Source organism: Stegastes partitus, unplaced genomic scaffold (assembly GCF_000690725.1).
Source record: "Stegastes partitus isolate 25-593 unplaced genomic scaffold, Stegastes_partitus-1.0.2 Scaffold1431, whole genome shotgun sequence".
In the NCBI taxonomy this organism is placed as follows: domain Eukaryota; kingdom Metazoa; phylum Chordata; class Actinopteri; family Pomacentridae; genus Stegastes; species Stegastes partitus.
Genome location: NW_007579162.1, coordinates 179,785 through 193,849, shown reverse-complemented (window position 1 = coordinate 193,849; position 14,065 = coordinate 179,785). Strand labels below are relative to the sequence as shown.

The window sequence follows — 14,065 nt, the reverse complement described above, 5'->3', positions numbered from 1 at the left end:
GTCAACCCGTTTTATTGAATAAATAACTTCATTATGTGAATAAGTGTCTCTGAATCAACATAGCAGCAATGCCCAAAACAACTCAAGGTATTTGGCTTCAAGTAAAACAAGAAGATGATTCCACCTTTAGAAACGTAGCAGCGACAACCTTAACCTGTCGGCACCAACGTCCGGCCTGAAAACAAAAAGAAGACCCGAATCACAAATTTGTCCTTTTAAGTCACAATGATTTGGTGTGAAAACCTAAAGACAAAAGAGAAACTACTGCAGGTGCTACATTTTGTTTTATTGCTTTACCGTTATTTCTATACAATCATATGTGTGATACAACGGTGCTTGTCACCCTGGTAACCCAGAAAATGAGGAGCTTCAAACTGTTGTGAGACATTCATATATTCATATTCAAAGTTCAGATTTTTCAACTTGTGCGTCCAACACGAATTCACGTCAAACGGGGCGAGAATCATGTCATTCACGCCGACTTTACATGTAAATCATTCCTGCAAATGATTTTTACTAATGTCTGGTGTGAACACAGCATAAAAGTTTTTCAGGAGTTTGCAAAGACACTGGGTTTGCACATGTACACTCTTGCCACTGTAGCATAGTTGTCATAGTTGAGACACAAATATTGGGGTGCTTGTAGAGAGGTCTTCGGCAAATTACAATATTTACGTCACACACCCTCGTGAAGGCTTGCATACTTGCAGATGTGTCAGTGCTGGAGAATGGTCTGACTGCACCACATCATTCTGCTATAGGTGAGAAAAAACTTCTGAAGTGTTTGGATTCCTTTGAAACAAATCACAATTATCTAGCTAAGCCCAGGATGCAGTGATGGTGCCCCAAAATAGAGTTTAACATTTGCACACTGGGACTCAAAAGTGAGCCATGCAGGGCTGCACAGTCCAAATCTTCATCAAAACCTTCTACTTTCAGTGTGTAAGTTGCTGCTCAGAGGCTGTTGTTGGGGATTTTAAAACTAGTGACACACAGGTAGTGTACAGGGAGTAGAAAGTGGAATGTGTTCCGGAAATGCCAAATGTATATTTTAAGCCTACATCTGGTGAGTCAGACTATGGAGAGTGTAATACTGACTTAACACTGGCCCTACGTGGATTTTAAAATGTATTTCCTTCCAATCATAATGTAGAATGCATTTTAGTTGTATAGGAACGTCACTTTTGGAAGACATTTTTAGGAATAATGCTTGATAGTGTTGACCTTCAAGCTTTCTGTGATTTCAAGGACAGTGAAATATGAAATCTTTTCTGACAGAATTGATTTAAAACAGTAGCAGCGTAAATATTCTGCCACTTTTGCAGAATCATGCAGAATGGTGCAATGGGTTATTCATCCTGAAATCAAATAATCTTAAAACACAAATTACAGACACAGTGGCAGTTTCATCACTGCACACATTTAACCAGCACAAACACTGGAGACCATGACTTTTTGTATATTTTTGAGTTTTTGTTGTTGTTCTGTCTCTCACCTACTGAGTTCTTCTTGTAGAAAATCAGCCCAGCAACAAAAACCAGCAAACCCAGCAGCAGGCCTGCACCTCCAACAGCGAACTTATTCCTCTCTGATTCATCAAATAGTTCTGAAAACACATTTATCGCAAACAGTGCATTAGATTTACACGCAATTTTACCAAATGTCTTCTACCTCCATGTTTGCCTCACTATCTCACCCCAGTCGTAAAGTTTGGGCTCCTTGAGGCTGGCGTGGTCCACCTTGCAGCTGATTTTCTCTCCGGGTGATGGGGTAAACTCCAGGTAGGAGTGGATCTGGTAGTACCAGTTTCCATTGGACAGCTCCTCGGTGGACAACACATCAGTTTTCGTCTCTTTTCCGTTCCTGAGCCACGACAGTTGGATGAGTTTGGGATAAAAATCGTAAGCGCTGCAGACGAGCATGTTGGGATGTCGGCCTCCTGTTGCCTCCACTAAGGTCAGCTTCACAGTAGGTTCAACTGGAGGACAATACCCACAGATAAAACCATTTAGCAGAAAAGAAAATAGCATTTGTTTCTGTTTCTTAGATTGCAAAGTACAGTGTAAGTACACTGCTCAAAAAATAAAGGGAACCCTAAAACACCATATCCTAGACCTCAATGAATGAAATACTCCAGTTGAAAAACTTTACTCATTACATAGTGGAATGCGAGAACAAAACAGAAATATGATCAATGTAAATCAAACTTGTCCCATGGAGGTCTGGATTTGGAATCATAGTCAAAATAAAAGTGGAAAATCACATTACAGGCTGATCCAACTTCAGTGGAAATTCATCAAGACAAGTCAGAATGAGGCTCAGTAGCGTGCGTGTGTGGCCTCTACATGCCTGTATGACCTCCTTACAATGTCTGGGCATGCTCCTGATGAGGCAGTGGATGTTCTCCTGAGGGATCTCCTCCCAGACCTGGAAGCCTCTGGCCAGCCCATGGAGGGCTGTGTGGCCCTCCAAAGAAATGCCTCCCCACGCCATTACTGACCCATGGCCAAACCAGTCATGCTGGAGGATGTTGCAGGCAGCAGAACGTCACGTCTGTCAGTGTGTACTGCTCTGCTGCCCTGTACCTCTGTAGCCATCAGTTACACAATTCTACAATTACAAATACAAACAGACACTTTTATCCAACGTGACGTACATCTGAGAGCAGATACAACACAAGTCAGGAGACAACAACCTGCATAAGTGCTGTTGAACAAGTTCAAGTGTGATAGGGCGTTTGATGCCAATAGCAGGCTGTAGGGAGGTAATGGGACATTTTTTGTTTGTTTTCAGTCTGTCAAATGAAGGTCTGCTAAATGAAATTGTAGAATTGCAAGCCATCAGGCAGCGCTAAGCATCAGAGTCTTTGAGCGTACGCGACATTGTGAGGCAGGGTGGAGACAACGATGGAACCCCAACCGCACACAATGAGTACATGTTTGTATCATTAGTGAGGCAATTGCTGAGGCGTCTAAAAATAGAATGTTACAGGTATATGTGAACAAGTTAGATCTGCTGAGTTTATGGGTCGTTGAGCAAACTCTTTCATGATAGCTTGCAGGCAGTGTAACTACTGAGGCACAGGGCAGCAGAGCGGTAGCAGCCACGATGAACAATCCTGTGAGCCTGAGCTCAGGACACAGAAACGCTGATTTTCAGACACTCTCCAGTTTCAGATTCTCTCATGGTAGAAGTGTAGCAAAAGTCATGTGTGAAAAGACAGCCAATGGTGAAGCCACTCAACTCAAATACATAGACTTTTCAACTACAAATATCTTTGTATGCACTGACAACTAATATTACATGTCAGAATCTTAATACAGATGAGGCAGTTTTTTACACATTTGAGAACCTGATGACAGACAGACAAATTGTGAGACGACTTTTGTAGATTCCGGTTCATATTGACAACTTCTTTCACACATTGACAAATCTCACTTTAGACCAAGGGATTGAGATACAGACAGACAACGCTCCATACGCATGGACAAATAGTTTTGTTACAGTAATGCCCCCATATCTTTCAGTTCAGAAAAATATTTAAATATTTCCTCCAACGTTATGCTTTCATTGAACTGTAACAGTAATTTTCTGCATTAACTTTCCCTGTAAATCTCTCCTAAACGTGAATTTGTCTCCCAGTTACTCACCTGTCGTCTTCTTTCTCAGCACTTTTATGGGTATTTAATATCACAGACATAATACATTTACAGGCTGCTGTAATCTGGAGCATTATCAACCAAATCACCTGGTTTTGAGATCTTGTCAAGCACCCATGAGATGTGGAATTTACATATGAGGAACTTAATCTTTTCTTGGTCCAAGGCTTTTTTGTCTTTGTTGAGTGCCTCTGCTTTCTCATGTGCTTTCTCGGTGTAGCCAGTGTACTTTCCCAAAGTGCTGTTGTACTGCCCCAAGAGCAACTTATTGAAGTAGATCTGCTCCAGATAAAGGACGTCTTCAGTGGATGTGAAGAGGCAACGAAGCACACCGTGAGCAAAGACAGCGTCTGTAACAACCACAACAAGGATTAGAAAAGTTCTCTGTTACTCCGACACAGCAAAATCTAAAATTTAGAGATGTTAAAGCTTGTTTGTGTTCTGTCTAAAGTTACTTACCCGCTCTTGAAAACACCATGAAAACACCCAGCAGGGACAAAAATCCGTGAACCCTCATGCTGATAAACTGGAGACGACAAATGAAAAAAAAAAAAAGGAAGCAGACTGAGCTCGATCTGGAAACACGAGGAAGTGAAGCAGTCGAGTGTTCTTTGTAAGCAGGTGTGACACATAAGTGGGCGTGGTGTTTGTGTGAAGGGATTTACTTGCTTATTTCTTGTTAGATTCGTGCAGATGTTTGATTCGTTAAACACAAACAACACTCTCAGGATTTTCTATTTTTCTGTACTAACCATAGGATGCACCCAGTGTGTCACAAATGTAAACCTTCTGTGTATTTAAACCCTGCGACGGACCGAGCTGCAAAGCACGAGGACTTGCAGTGGAACATGTTCAGTAAAGCTGGAAAGATATTCAAAGTTTAGAACTTGCGGCATCAATAATGTTACATTTAGATCTAGCGCTGTAGTACAACCAGAGGAAGGTCACTGATGTGTGATGAGTTTGGAGGCATTGCAAGCAATAAATGTAATGTTATTGAGTTTTTTTTAAAGCATTTCCATTCGCCGGGGTTATTTGTTGACGGTCCCTGAGCTCTGGCCTGTCTGTGAATTAACAGAGCTGGTGTTTCCTTTTACATAAAGACATTTCCACCAGAAAAGGAACAAAGTGGAGCATAAAACTGAACCCGAATGCAGGAAATTCAGTGTTTAATGCTCAGAAACTCCAATGTTGGAACAAAACCCACAGTCATNTTCATGTTTCACTGTCCTTGAAATCACAGAAAGCTTGAAAGTCAACACTATCAAGCATTATTCCTAAAAATGTCTTCCAAAAGTGACGTTCCTATACAACTAAAATGCATTCTACATTATGATTTGAAGGAAAAACATTTTAAAGTCCACATAAGGCCAGTGTTAATTCAGTATTACACTCTCCATAGTCTGACTCACCAGATGTAGGCTTAAAATACATGTTTGGTATTTCCGGCACACATTTTACGCCACTTTCTTTTAGTTTTCAGGCCAGATGTTGTTGCTGACAAGTTAAGGTAGTCGCTGCTACGTTTCTAAAGGTGGAATCATCTTCTTGTTTTACTAGACGCCAAATACCTTGAGTTGTTTTGGGCATTGCTGCTGTGTTGATTCAGAGACACATATTCACGTAATAAAGTTATTTATTCAATAAAACAGGTTGACTAAATCAAAGAAGAAAAGCCAGATGGACTATTTAAATCGTGTCTTTATGTAAGGCGTTATGTGGTTGTAGAGAATGAAAGTCTGATCATTTGACTGTGAAAGTTATTCTTTAGTTTATACGCTGAAAATATAAATGCAACTGCACACTGGCTTCAATGAGGTCACAGAGCCACAAAGAAATAGTCTTAGTAGTTTATTCCCTTCCTGCATCAGCTGCTTTGGGTCTGTTTCTGGCTGATTTTTCTAAACTCTTTTTTAATTTTTTAAATGAACTTCTCATGCCAAGACACTTCTCATGGAATTCACAAGGATAAACTACTTCATTTATATGTCAGCTTTGAAATATGCAACATTAAATACATATTGTTCTAATTTGCCTTTTATTGTGTATGCATTGAATTTACATGTGTTATTTGTTGAATATATGTAAAGGATCTTGTATCATGCATGATGCTGTTGATTCAATACAAATAAAAGAGGTTCAGCACTTATACAGGAGAACTTCCTCATTTGGTAGCATCATGGCTCCAGTTTGTTTTGCTCTTGTTGTCTTGAGCAGAAACTTTGATCGATGTTATCAGTAATAAACTGATCAAATCTCTCATGACTGCAGCGAATCCACTGGTAAAGAAATGTATTTCTCTGTGTAAAACACCAGGGGGCGTAGTCCGTACATTATATGGTGGATGCATTCATACGAAGGCCTTGTCCACATGTAGCAGGGCTTTTATAAAACTGAATATCCTCCACCCTACACACCACCTCGTTTTTAGAAAAATAAAAAATTCATCCAGGATTCCCTCTTCCTCCTCCCTCCGTTTGCTTTGGAGCTCAGAGTTTTCTTTTGGGTGTGTTTTCAAGTGTTTAAATAAGTTTGTGGTGTTGCCACAATATCATAAACGTTTCCTGCAAATATTGCAGGTTGCAGTGTTTGGAATCTACAGCTGTGAAACAACACCAAACGGCGCTTCTCTTCTTCTCTGCAGATCGCTGAGTGTCTCTGAGTGATGAGACAGACAGCGGCAGGTAACAGAGTAGCAGGGAGCGGAGGGAAGGGCAGAGGAGAGGAGAGACGTGAGCAAGAGGAGCGAAGTGAGGGAGAGAAGCGAAGTGGGTGAGAGGAGTGCGCGCGAGGAGCAGCGTTTGCTTAACTACGGTTGTTGAACGTAGAGAAGAGAAACTGAAACTTGAGTATAGATTCCATCACGTAAGTAACGATGCGATACCGATACCAACGTGGTATCGACGCTATTGATACTTTGGATTGATCCGCCCACCACCACAGACGCATAAACAGAGTATTATAGCAGGAAATCTTCACTCTGGTCGGAGTTTTTTTTGAAAGAATCGTTTTAATGCTGTAAGTCTGCGCTTTTATGTGGATGACTGGTCAAATCGTAGAAAAACATCTTGATTTTGTGAGATACCCTTCTACCTGTGGACAAAGCCTAATTCACACACTCCAGAGGAAAACCCCAATGGTGGCAAGTATGTTGGATTTAGGACCCATTTACTGCAAGTATTTGTTCTAGTGCAAGAAGATGGTGATGAGTCAGTGTATTACTATAATAAATACCATTTGGGGCTTTACTGTACATTGTTCTGACTGCTGTTCTTTCTCAATTTGCAGATTAAAGTTTTAAACACCGTGTTAACACACATATGATAAAAAGAAATGGTGTTTGACAAAGTGCTTCAAGTTTTGAAGAAATATTTTGCTGCTAATGCTTATGCAAAAATGGAAGTCTCACAATTGTAATGTGTTTTTTGTTTGATGTCCATACTGTTATTGTTATTATTATTTTTAAAGGACTGCAGTACTTACTCCCCTTGTGGTAACACCTAGATCGTGTAGAGACAATTAAAGAGGTCAAACGAGACGCATGTTAAGCATACTTAACATTAAAACAACTTTTTTTGTTTGTTTGTTTTATAAATTTCAGTTTAATAATTAGATATCACTCAAATTTCCTTAAAATATGTGGAAATACTAGTTGGAGCAACTTGATTTTTATGAATAATCAACAAAAAAACTTGTTTTTAAGCAGCCAATTATGAAATTAGTTGTAATTTAAATACTAGGATTTAATTTATTTATTGGTTGAACATAATTTCATTAGGAGCTGTCAAAAGTAACAAAGATTGACGTAACCTGTTGCACTATTTAAAAAAAACAGCTGTGATTTAATAAGAGACACTGAATCAGTTTGGTAGGTTTTCAAATCCAAAACTGAAGTTTATTTATTTGATAAAGCAAGTAGTTTGCATAAAATATCCTTTTTTGTCAGCTGTCAGTGTGAAATAGCTTTGTATTGTGAAATTCAGACTGCTGTTACTGTCAGTGCTCAAATAACAAGGAAACTGTGGTCAAGCTTTCATTTCTACAAAACGATTTATTTAAATTTAACAGCAGGTCAGTGTGTTTTTTACACTTACTCACATTTATACTGATTCATCAAAGACCCACAACCTGACATTCCGCAGTTCCTTGTTTTTTTGTTGTTTTTTCTTTGTGGGCGTCTTTTGTTTGTGATTGGTTCATGTGACTAATCGTGAGATTTTTTTTCCTGCATTTGCTCACTCAGAGTTTTAAATAACGACGACCTGCAGCTCCAACATGAAGCTCTCTGCTATTTTAATCCTGCTGCTCCACAGCATCGGTGCTGCCGCACAATGTAAGGATGACTTTCACATTTACTCTTTTCATATATTAGGTCATGATTTAATTTATTAGAGAGAATTTAAATTGCTGAGGTTTGAACAGAAGCAACTTGGTCGTCAGATTGTACAGTTACACCCAAAGCTATTCATACTTGTGCCAAATTTTACATTTATAGTGATTTACTATTCCTTGGACTTTATCATGATGCTTCAAACTGTGAACACTGGACCTTAAAAACACTTGATATGATCTTTATGGGCTTTAAATGTCTTGTGAGCAGCAACAATGTGTAACTTGCAAGACATCTGTGGTTTCAGTCATGACTTGTAACTGACCAGACAACTACTGAATCAGCTGTTCTCAGTTTATACTGCATTAGAACGCTCTAGAACTGGTAGAAATGACCAGATACCAGTATTTTGAATGGTATGGAAGTTGCATTTTCTTACAAACAATTTGAAGGGTATGAATAATTTTGGATGTGGTATTTTTGCTAAAATTCATCATTACCATCACTAAAACAGTGTCTTCCTGTGTTTATGATATTTCCAGCCAGAAGAAACCTGTTGGTCAAACAAAACTTCATTGTAAATCAAAGTTTGGCACAGAATGTGAATAATTTGGGGTTCGTCTGTATTTATGTCCTTTGTTTCTATTTTGTTTTTTTTTAGTCACCCATGAAATCGCCTACGTTGTTGGCTGCTTTGAAGATGACACAACCGAAGCACAGTATGAATTTGATGGTGAAGAGATTTTGTATGTGGACTTCAGCAGAGAGGATCTTGTGTACACCGTTCCACAGTATTTTGTGCCGGACCCCATTGAGGAATTCGGAGATTTGAATCTATATAAGAATGCTCGGGAAGCCAAGAGGGCGTGTGCAGGGATACTTACATACTTAAAGCTGTCAATGCATCCAGAAGAAGAGAAAGGTAAAACATGTTTACTGTGAGCTGTTTTTGAATCACTTTGACTCATTTTGTAAGAATTTTGTGTCATTTTAGACGTTAATTGATCATTCTCGACATTTTGAGTCAAACTGTGGACTTGTTCCAGGTATTTTGGACACTTCTGAAATCGTTTTTGAGCAAGTTCCAAGTCATTTTGAGCACTTTGGAGTAATTTTCACCAATTTTGTGTCACTCTGGAAAGTTTCAAGTCATTGGTGACACTTTTTTAACTTACTTTGTACAATCTCAGCACTGTGACGAATTCCTGATGAAGGTTTTTATTTGTGGTCTGACCCACCATAGATCCTCCTGAGAGCGTCCTCTACCCTGCAGAAGAAGTTGTTCTGGGAGTTGAAAACAGCCTCGTCTGCTTTGTGAACCATTTCTACCCTCCTTCCATCAACGTCACCTGGACTAAAAACAATCATCCGGTGACGGAGGGGGTGTCGCTCAGTCGATATTATCCCAACAGCAATCAAACCTTCCACCAGTTCTCCACGCTGACGTTCACGCCGAGTGAAGGCGACATTTACAGCTGCACGGTGGAGCACTCGGCGCTGGAGACGCCCAAAACAAGATTCTGGGGTCAATATTTCACCTCATGAAGGCACTTTATAGTAAAAACTGTTAAACTGTCTCCATTATAATCCACATTCTCTTTGTCTTCCTTTACAGATGTTGAACTACCTAAACATCATCAGAGTGTCGTAGCAGATGTTTGCTGTGGAGTCGGACTGAGTCTGGGCTTGTTGGGAGTTGCAGGTGGAACATTTTTATTTGTTAAAGGACAACATCAATAACTGAATCACTTTAAAAGCAGCCACAGTCATGTTCAGGTGTTTGCTTTTGCAGACAGACTGATGAACATGAAGACTCAATCAGCTTTTTATGCAACTCAGTTGATTAAAACCTAGAAACTGCTCAGTTCAACATTACTTCCTAAAATAATTATGAAGATTCTTATGTCCAAAGTGTCTTTGTTCTGTGTTCATACAGCTTTTAGTTTCTGGTGGCTGCAGATTCAGTTTTACATTTTCAGTGACACTGGACAAGTTTCAACTAATTTTGGATGAATTTTGCATCATTTTGGATGAATTTTGTGTATTTTTGAACACTACTTAAGTAATTTAGGAAAGATTGGAGTCACTGGTGATAGTTTTGAGACATTTCGGAGTCAAGTTCTACACTTTGAGTGATGTTTGATAATTTTTTTGTAATTTTTGAAAGTTATTTGGGATAGTTTCAAATCTTGGGTGACAAGTTTTTAACTTATTTTAGGCAATTTTTGTGTCATTTTGGACACTTTTTCCATAGTTTGGAAAGTTCCGAGTCATTAGTGACTGTTTAACTTACTGTGGACAGTTTTACGACATTTTGTACACATTTCTATGTCTTTTGGGACACACTCATTTTGGAAAGTTGTGGGCTCAGTCTTGCATTCTGAATAATGTTGGACAACTTTGAAATCATTTTGGGAAAATTTTTTGTTATTTTGACTCTTTTCGAGTCATTTTAGATTCACTTTGGGTGATTTTGAACAGTTCTTATGTCAACATGAAAAGCTTCAAGTCACTGGTGACAGTTTTAACTTACATTGGACAGGTTTCAAGACATTTTGGACACGTTTTGAACAACGTTTAAGTTAATTTGGACACCGAGTCATTTTGACAAGTATCAAGTGTCAAGTGAGGCCAAAGACTGACATCCCAGAAGCAACCACGAACAAAGAACACGGGCCCTGCATAAGTAATATAAAATACTCTATGATAACAGGTGCTGTAATCTGGGGTCTGTTTTAAGTTTGAAATAGTAATTTTAACATTGTAATAAATGAAAGGTGATTTCTTGTAACCACTGACTTAAAGCACATGCATAAATGTACATGAGAGGAGAAGTGAAAATGTCAAGAGAGCAAGAAAGGTCATTGTCCTCAAAACAGGTCATGTCTGAACATGTTTTATGAGGCCACTGTCCTCAGTATGAACTCATTGTTAAAGCAGCTCTTTTGAAAGATAAAGATAAACTTTATTGAGCCCACAGAGGGAAAAGTTCACCGTTACAACAGATTAAAAATGAAAAAGTGTAAAGTCAGTGCTAGAATAATTTAGAAACACACAGTGCAACAACTAAAATTACAGAAGAAAAACATTATATACAGAAGATTTTTTTTTGTTTGTTTTTTTTTAAATTAGACTATATACACAAGGATGAGGTAGTAACAGTTATTGCACATAGTGGAATGCGTTTGTTGGAGGAAAAAGTGCAGCAGTAACAGAGGTGCCAGTGGGGTCTATAATGCATTGTAAAGTCTGACTGATGTTGGAATAAAGAACCTGCGAGAAAGAGAAACGTTCCTTCTTACACTTTGGGTGTAGCAGTCTGTCACTGAACGACCAGCATGTATCCTGTGATTTCCAAACTGTGCTCTTTCTTGCTACTAAACAAGTGATGAGATGCTAAGCTAATGATAAACTCATCATGAGTAAGGGTTAAAAGGCGAAGCATCTATTAGAAATGTGTAATCATGTGTATGTGTGAAGGATAAAACTGTGTAATAACAGTAGATATGTGGAGGGGGAGAGTTGTGTTCAGTATAAAAAGGCACCGGACCGGACCAGGAGACCGGAGGATGCTGACAGAACTCTTTGTGTGCAAATTGGAGAAGTCACAGCGGAGCTGTGTTCTGCTTGAAGAAAGACTTCGCTTCTTCCCCAAGTTGGATACAAAAGAATTGCGGATCTGATCGGAGTCAGGACTTCTCATCTCCCCCTGATTCAGGAGGGTTCTGTCCGGCATCAGGACTCTGTACTGGGTTGCTGAACCATCGGAAGAGGAATCCTCCAGGCTCAGATCTAAACAGGGCAGAGTTGGCCAGCAAAGGCCGAGCTGTCCGGCTCTCACCCTCCCTACATTACATATTAGGCTTTTACTTTAGAAAAGCTCAGTTGTATAATTTTATCTGAACTGATCAATTTGAATCATGCTTTGATAATGTTTGAGTAATAAATCAAGAGTTGCTGCTTTCATCCTACGAACAGTTTGCAATAAATATTAAATCCTGCATTTAAAGACTACTTGTTTGAAATTTTATTTAATTATTCATGGTATCTGATGGTAGGAAAAAGTTAGACAATTCTAAGCTCTTTTTCGTGGTTCCTAAAGGTTATTCTAAGTCATCCATCCATCCATCCATCCAGTTTCTTCTGCTTATCTGGGGTTTCAGGTCGTGGAGGCAGCAGGCGGAGCAGGTCACTCTAGACTGGAAGTCTCGTGAACAAGATACTTAAACTCCCTTGCTTGTGGAAGCTACTCTACTCGCAAGGCTGACTGAAAGTCCTTCTCCATATCCTCCCCAAACTCCTCCCACATCCGAGTTTTAGCTTCCACGACCACAGCAGCTGCAGCCCTTTTGGCCAGCCAGTACCTGTCTGCTGCTTCAGGAGACCCCGGAGCCAACCAGGCCCAAAAGGTCTCTATCTTCAGCCTGACGGCTTCCCTCACCAGCAGGTTTTGGGCTTGCCGCCGTGACAGGCACCAGTGACATTCTGGCCACAGCTCTTAACGGCCGCTTCTGCAATGGAGGCTTTGAACATGGCCCACTCTGACTCCATGTCCCCAGCCTCCCTCAGGATGCAGGAGAAACTCTTCTGGAGGTGGGAATTGAAAACCCCACGGACAGCCTCCGCCAGACGTTCCCAGTTCACCCTCACTATGCATTTGGGTTTACCTGGTCTGTCTAGCAGCCTTCCCCGCCATCAGATCCAACTCAGTTGACAGCTCTGCCCTTCTCTTCACCCGAGTGTCCAAAACACACGGCAGGTCTGTTGACACGACTACAAAGTCGATCATCGACCTTTGGCCTAAGGTACTCTGGTACCAGGTACACTTATGACTTATTCTAAGTCATGAGTAAAATAGTATTTTTAAACATATCCCTGTGGCAAGTTTTCCCAAACCTCCAGATTTTACCCTATCAGTTACCAAGTGCTCGATTAAGAGGGAAGCTGCCATCAACAAGTGTGTCTAGTAGAGTGATTTGACTACTGAGGCTACCGAGTTGGGTCAATTATCAGAGGAAGTGGGGTAGACGTTTGGATTAAGGCAGTTAGAAGCTAGGCAAGTTTCCTCGACACTAGCTTCAGTAGTTTTACAGAATCCTATCAGGTCAAGAACCTGTAGGCAGGTAGAACCTGACCCTAGAGACAGAGAGCTGGACCAGTGGCCCTGTCACAGGGGTTTACCGGCACAGATCAACACAAGTCATTGGTGACAGCTGTACTTTACAGATTAAACTTCAGAAAATGACAACAATATAAAATATATCCATTCATCCATCATTATTATATGTTATGGTGTAAAATTGTGGCTAAAAATGTTTTTTCTTTATGTAAAATTACTGTATTTCGATGAGATGATTATTTTTATTTTTTTTATTTTATTTTTTTTTACAGTACTTCTTGACAGCGTAGCTTGAGCTACACAAGCCTCAAAATAAAAATACTGCTTATATGCTAATCAGTCATGAAAACTCAGTGGTGATAATGACACAATGTCTGTATTAATATAAACACATTTTTATAAGCACATTTTCATGACATGACAGGACTGTTAATTGTCCTGAAAGTCTGAGATGTAAAATGTAAAAGGTAAGAAACATTGTTATGACATGAAGCACAGTGGTGGCAGCATCATGATATGAAAATGGGTTAAAAACTTGTCAAAAATTACTTAGAAATTGTCCAAAATGATTCAAAACCGCATTAATACTTGCTAGCTAAACCTTCTTCAATGCTCTTAGTTCTCCAACATGAACTTCCTGTCCGCCAACACGAACTATTAAAAACATGAAAAATGTACTCAGATATAGAAAGTATTGTCAACATCTTCAATCCTCATTTCCTTTTAGATAAAGGGTAAGGACACACCTAAACACACCAAATACACACCTAAATTATCATATTTTTGGGGTAACTGTATGTGTGTATGCTTGTATGTATGTATGTAATTATGTATGTACAGAGTATGTACTGTAATTTAAGAGTAACCACATTAAAATAGTTCTGAAAAGGGGTCCAAAAGAAACATTCAGTGATTGTGTAAACAAACATATTCTAAAAAGCAATGTGTCAACAACAA

General features: G+C 39.5%; 2 protein-coding genes across 3 annotated transcripts; one reads left to right on the top strand and one right to left on the bottom strand.

Annotated features, from left to right (window-relative positions):
* Window positions 1–6: 6 nt before the first annotated feature.
* Window positions 7–4,238, bottom strand: LOC103370471 (H-2 class II histocompatibility antigen, E-S beta chain-like). The gene is made up of 5 exons (XM_008299540.1): window positions 4,119–4,238; window positions 3,749–4,009; window positions 1,697–1,978; window positions 1,496–1,606; window positions 7–175 (listed from the first exon to the last, which is right to left on the bottom strand). Exons 1-5 carry the CDS (start codon window positions 4,174–4,176, stop codon window positions 150–152), a joined length of 738 nt encoding a protein of 245 aa, XP_008297762.1. The 5' UTR covers window positions 4,177–4,238; the 3' UTR covers window positions 7–149.
* Window positions 4,239–7,832: 3,594 nt separating this feature from the next.
* Window positions 7,833–11,738, top strand: LOC103370472 (H-2 class II histocompatibility antigen, A-U alpha chain-like). 2 transcript variants are annotated; one of them, XM_008299542.1, is made up of 5 exons: window positions 7,833–7,992; window positions 8,651–8,911; window positions 9,233–9,514; window positions 9,605–9,769; window positions 11,365–11,738. In XM_008299542.1, exons 1-4 carry the CDS (start codon window positions 7,935–7,937, stop codon window positions 9,727–9,729), a joined length of 726 nt encoding a protein of 241 aa, XP_008297764.1. In that variant the 5' UTR covers window positions 7,833–7,934; the 3' UTR covers window positions 9,730–9,769; window positions 11,365–11,738. The 2 variants fall into 2 exon arrangements, with proteins under 2 accessions (XP_008297764.1, XP_008297763.1); XM_008299541.1 differs by lacking the exon at window positions 11,365–11,738 and having other exon boundaries at window positions 9,605–9,919.
* The last annotated feature ends 2,327 nt before the right edge of the window (window positions 11,739–14,065 follow it).

Bases quoted from the DNA above. Each gene is read 5' to 3' on its own strand.
- LOC103370471 (XM_008299540.1), bottom strand. From the start codon at position 4,176: ATGAGGGTTCACGGATTTTTGTCCCTGCTGGGTGTTTTCATGGTGTTT. The intron at 1,979-3,748 runs GTGATTTGGTTG...ATTGTCCTCCAG, and splicing joins TGACAAGATCTCAAAACCAG to TTGAACCTACTGTGAAGCTG. The intron at 1,607-1,696 runs GTGAGATAGTGA...ATGTGTTTTCAG, and splicing joins GCCCAAACTTTACGACTGGG to AACTATTTGATGAATCAGAG.
- LOC103370472 (XM_008299542.1), top strand. From the start codon at position 7,935: ATGAAGCTCTCTGCTATTTTAATCCTGCTGCTCCACAGCATCGGTGCT. The intron at 7,993-8,650 runs GTAAGGATGACT...GTTTTTTTTTAG, and splicing joins CATCGGTGCTGCCGCACAAT to TCACCCATGAAATCGCCTAC. The intron at 8,912-9,232 runs GTAAAACATGTT...GACCCACCATAG, and splicing joins GCATCCAGAAGAAGAGAAAG to ATCCTCCTGAGAGCGTCCTC.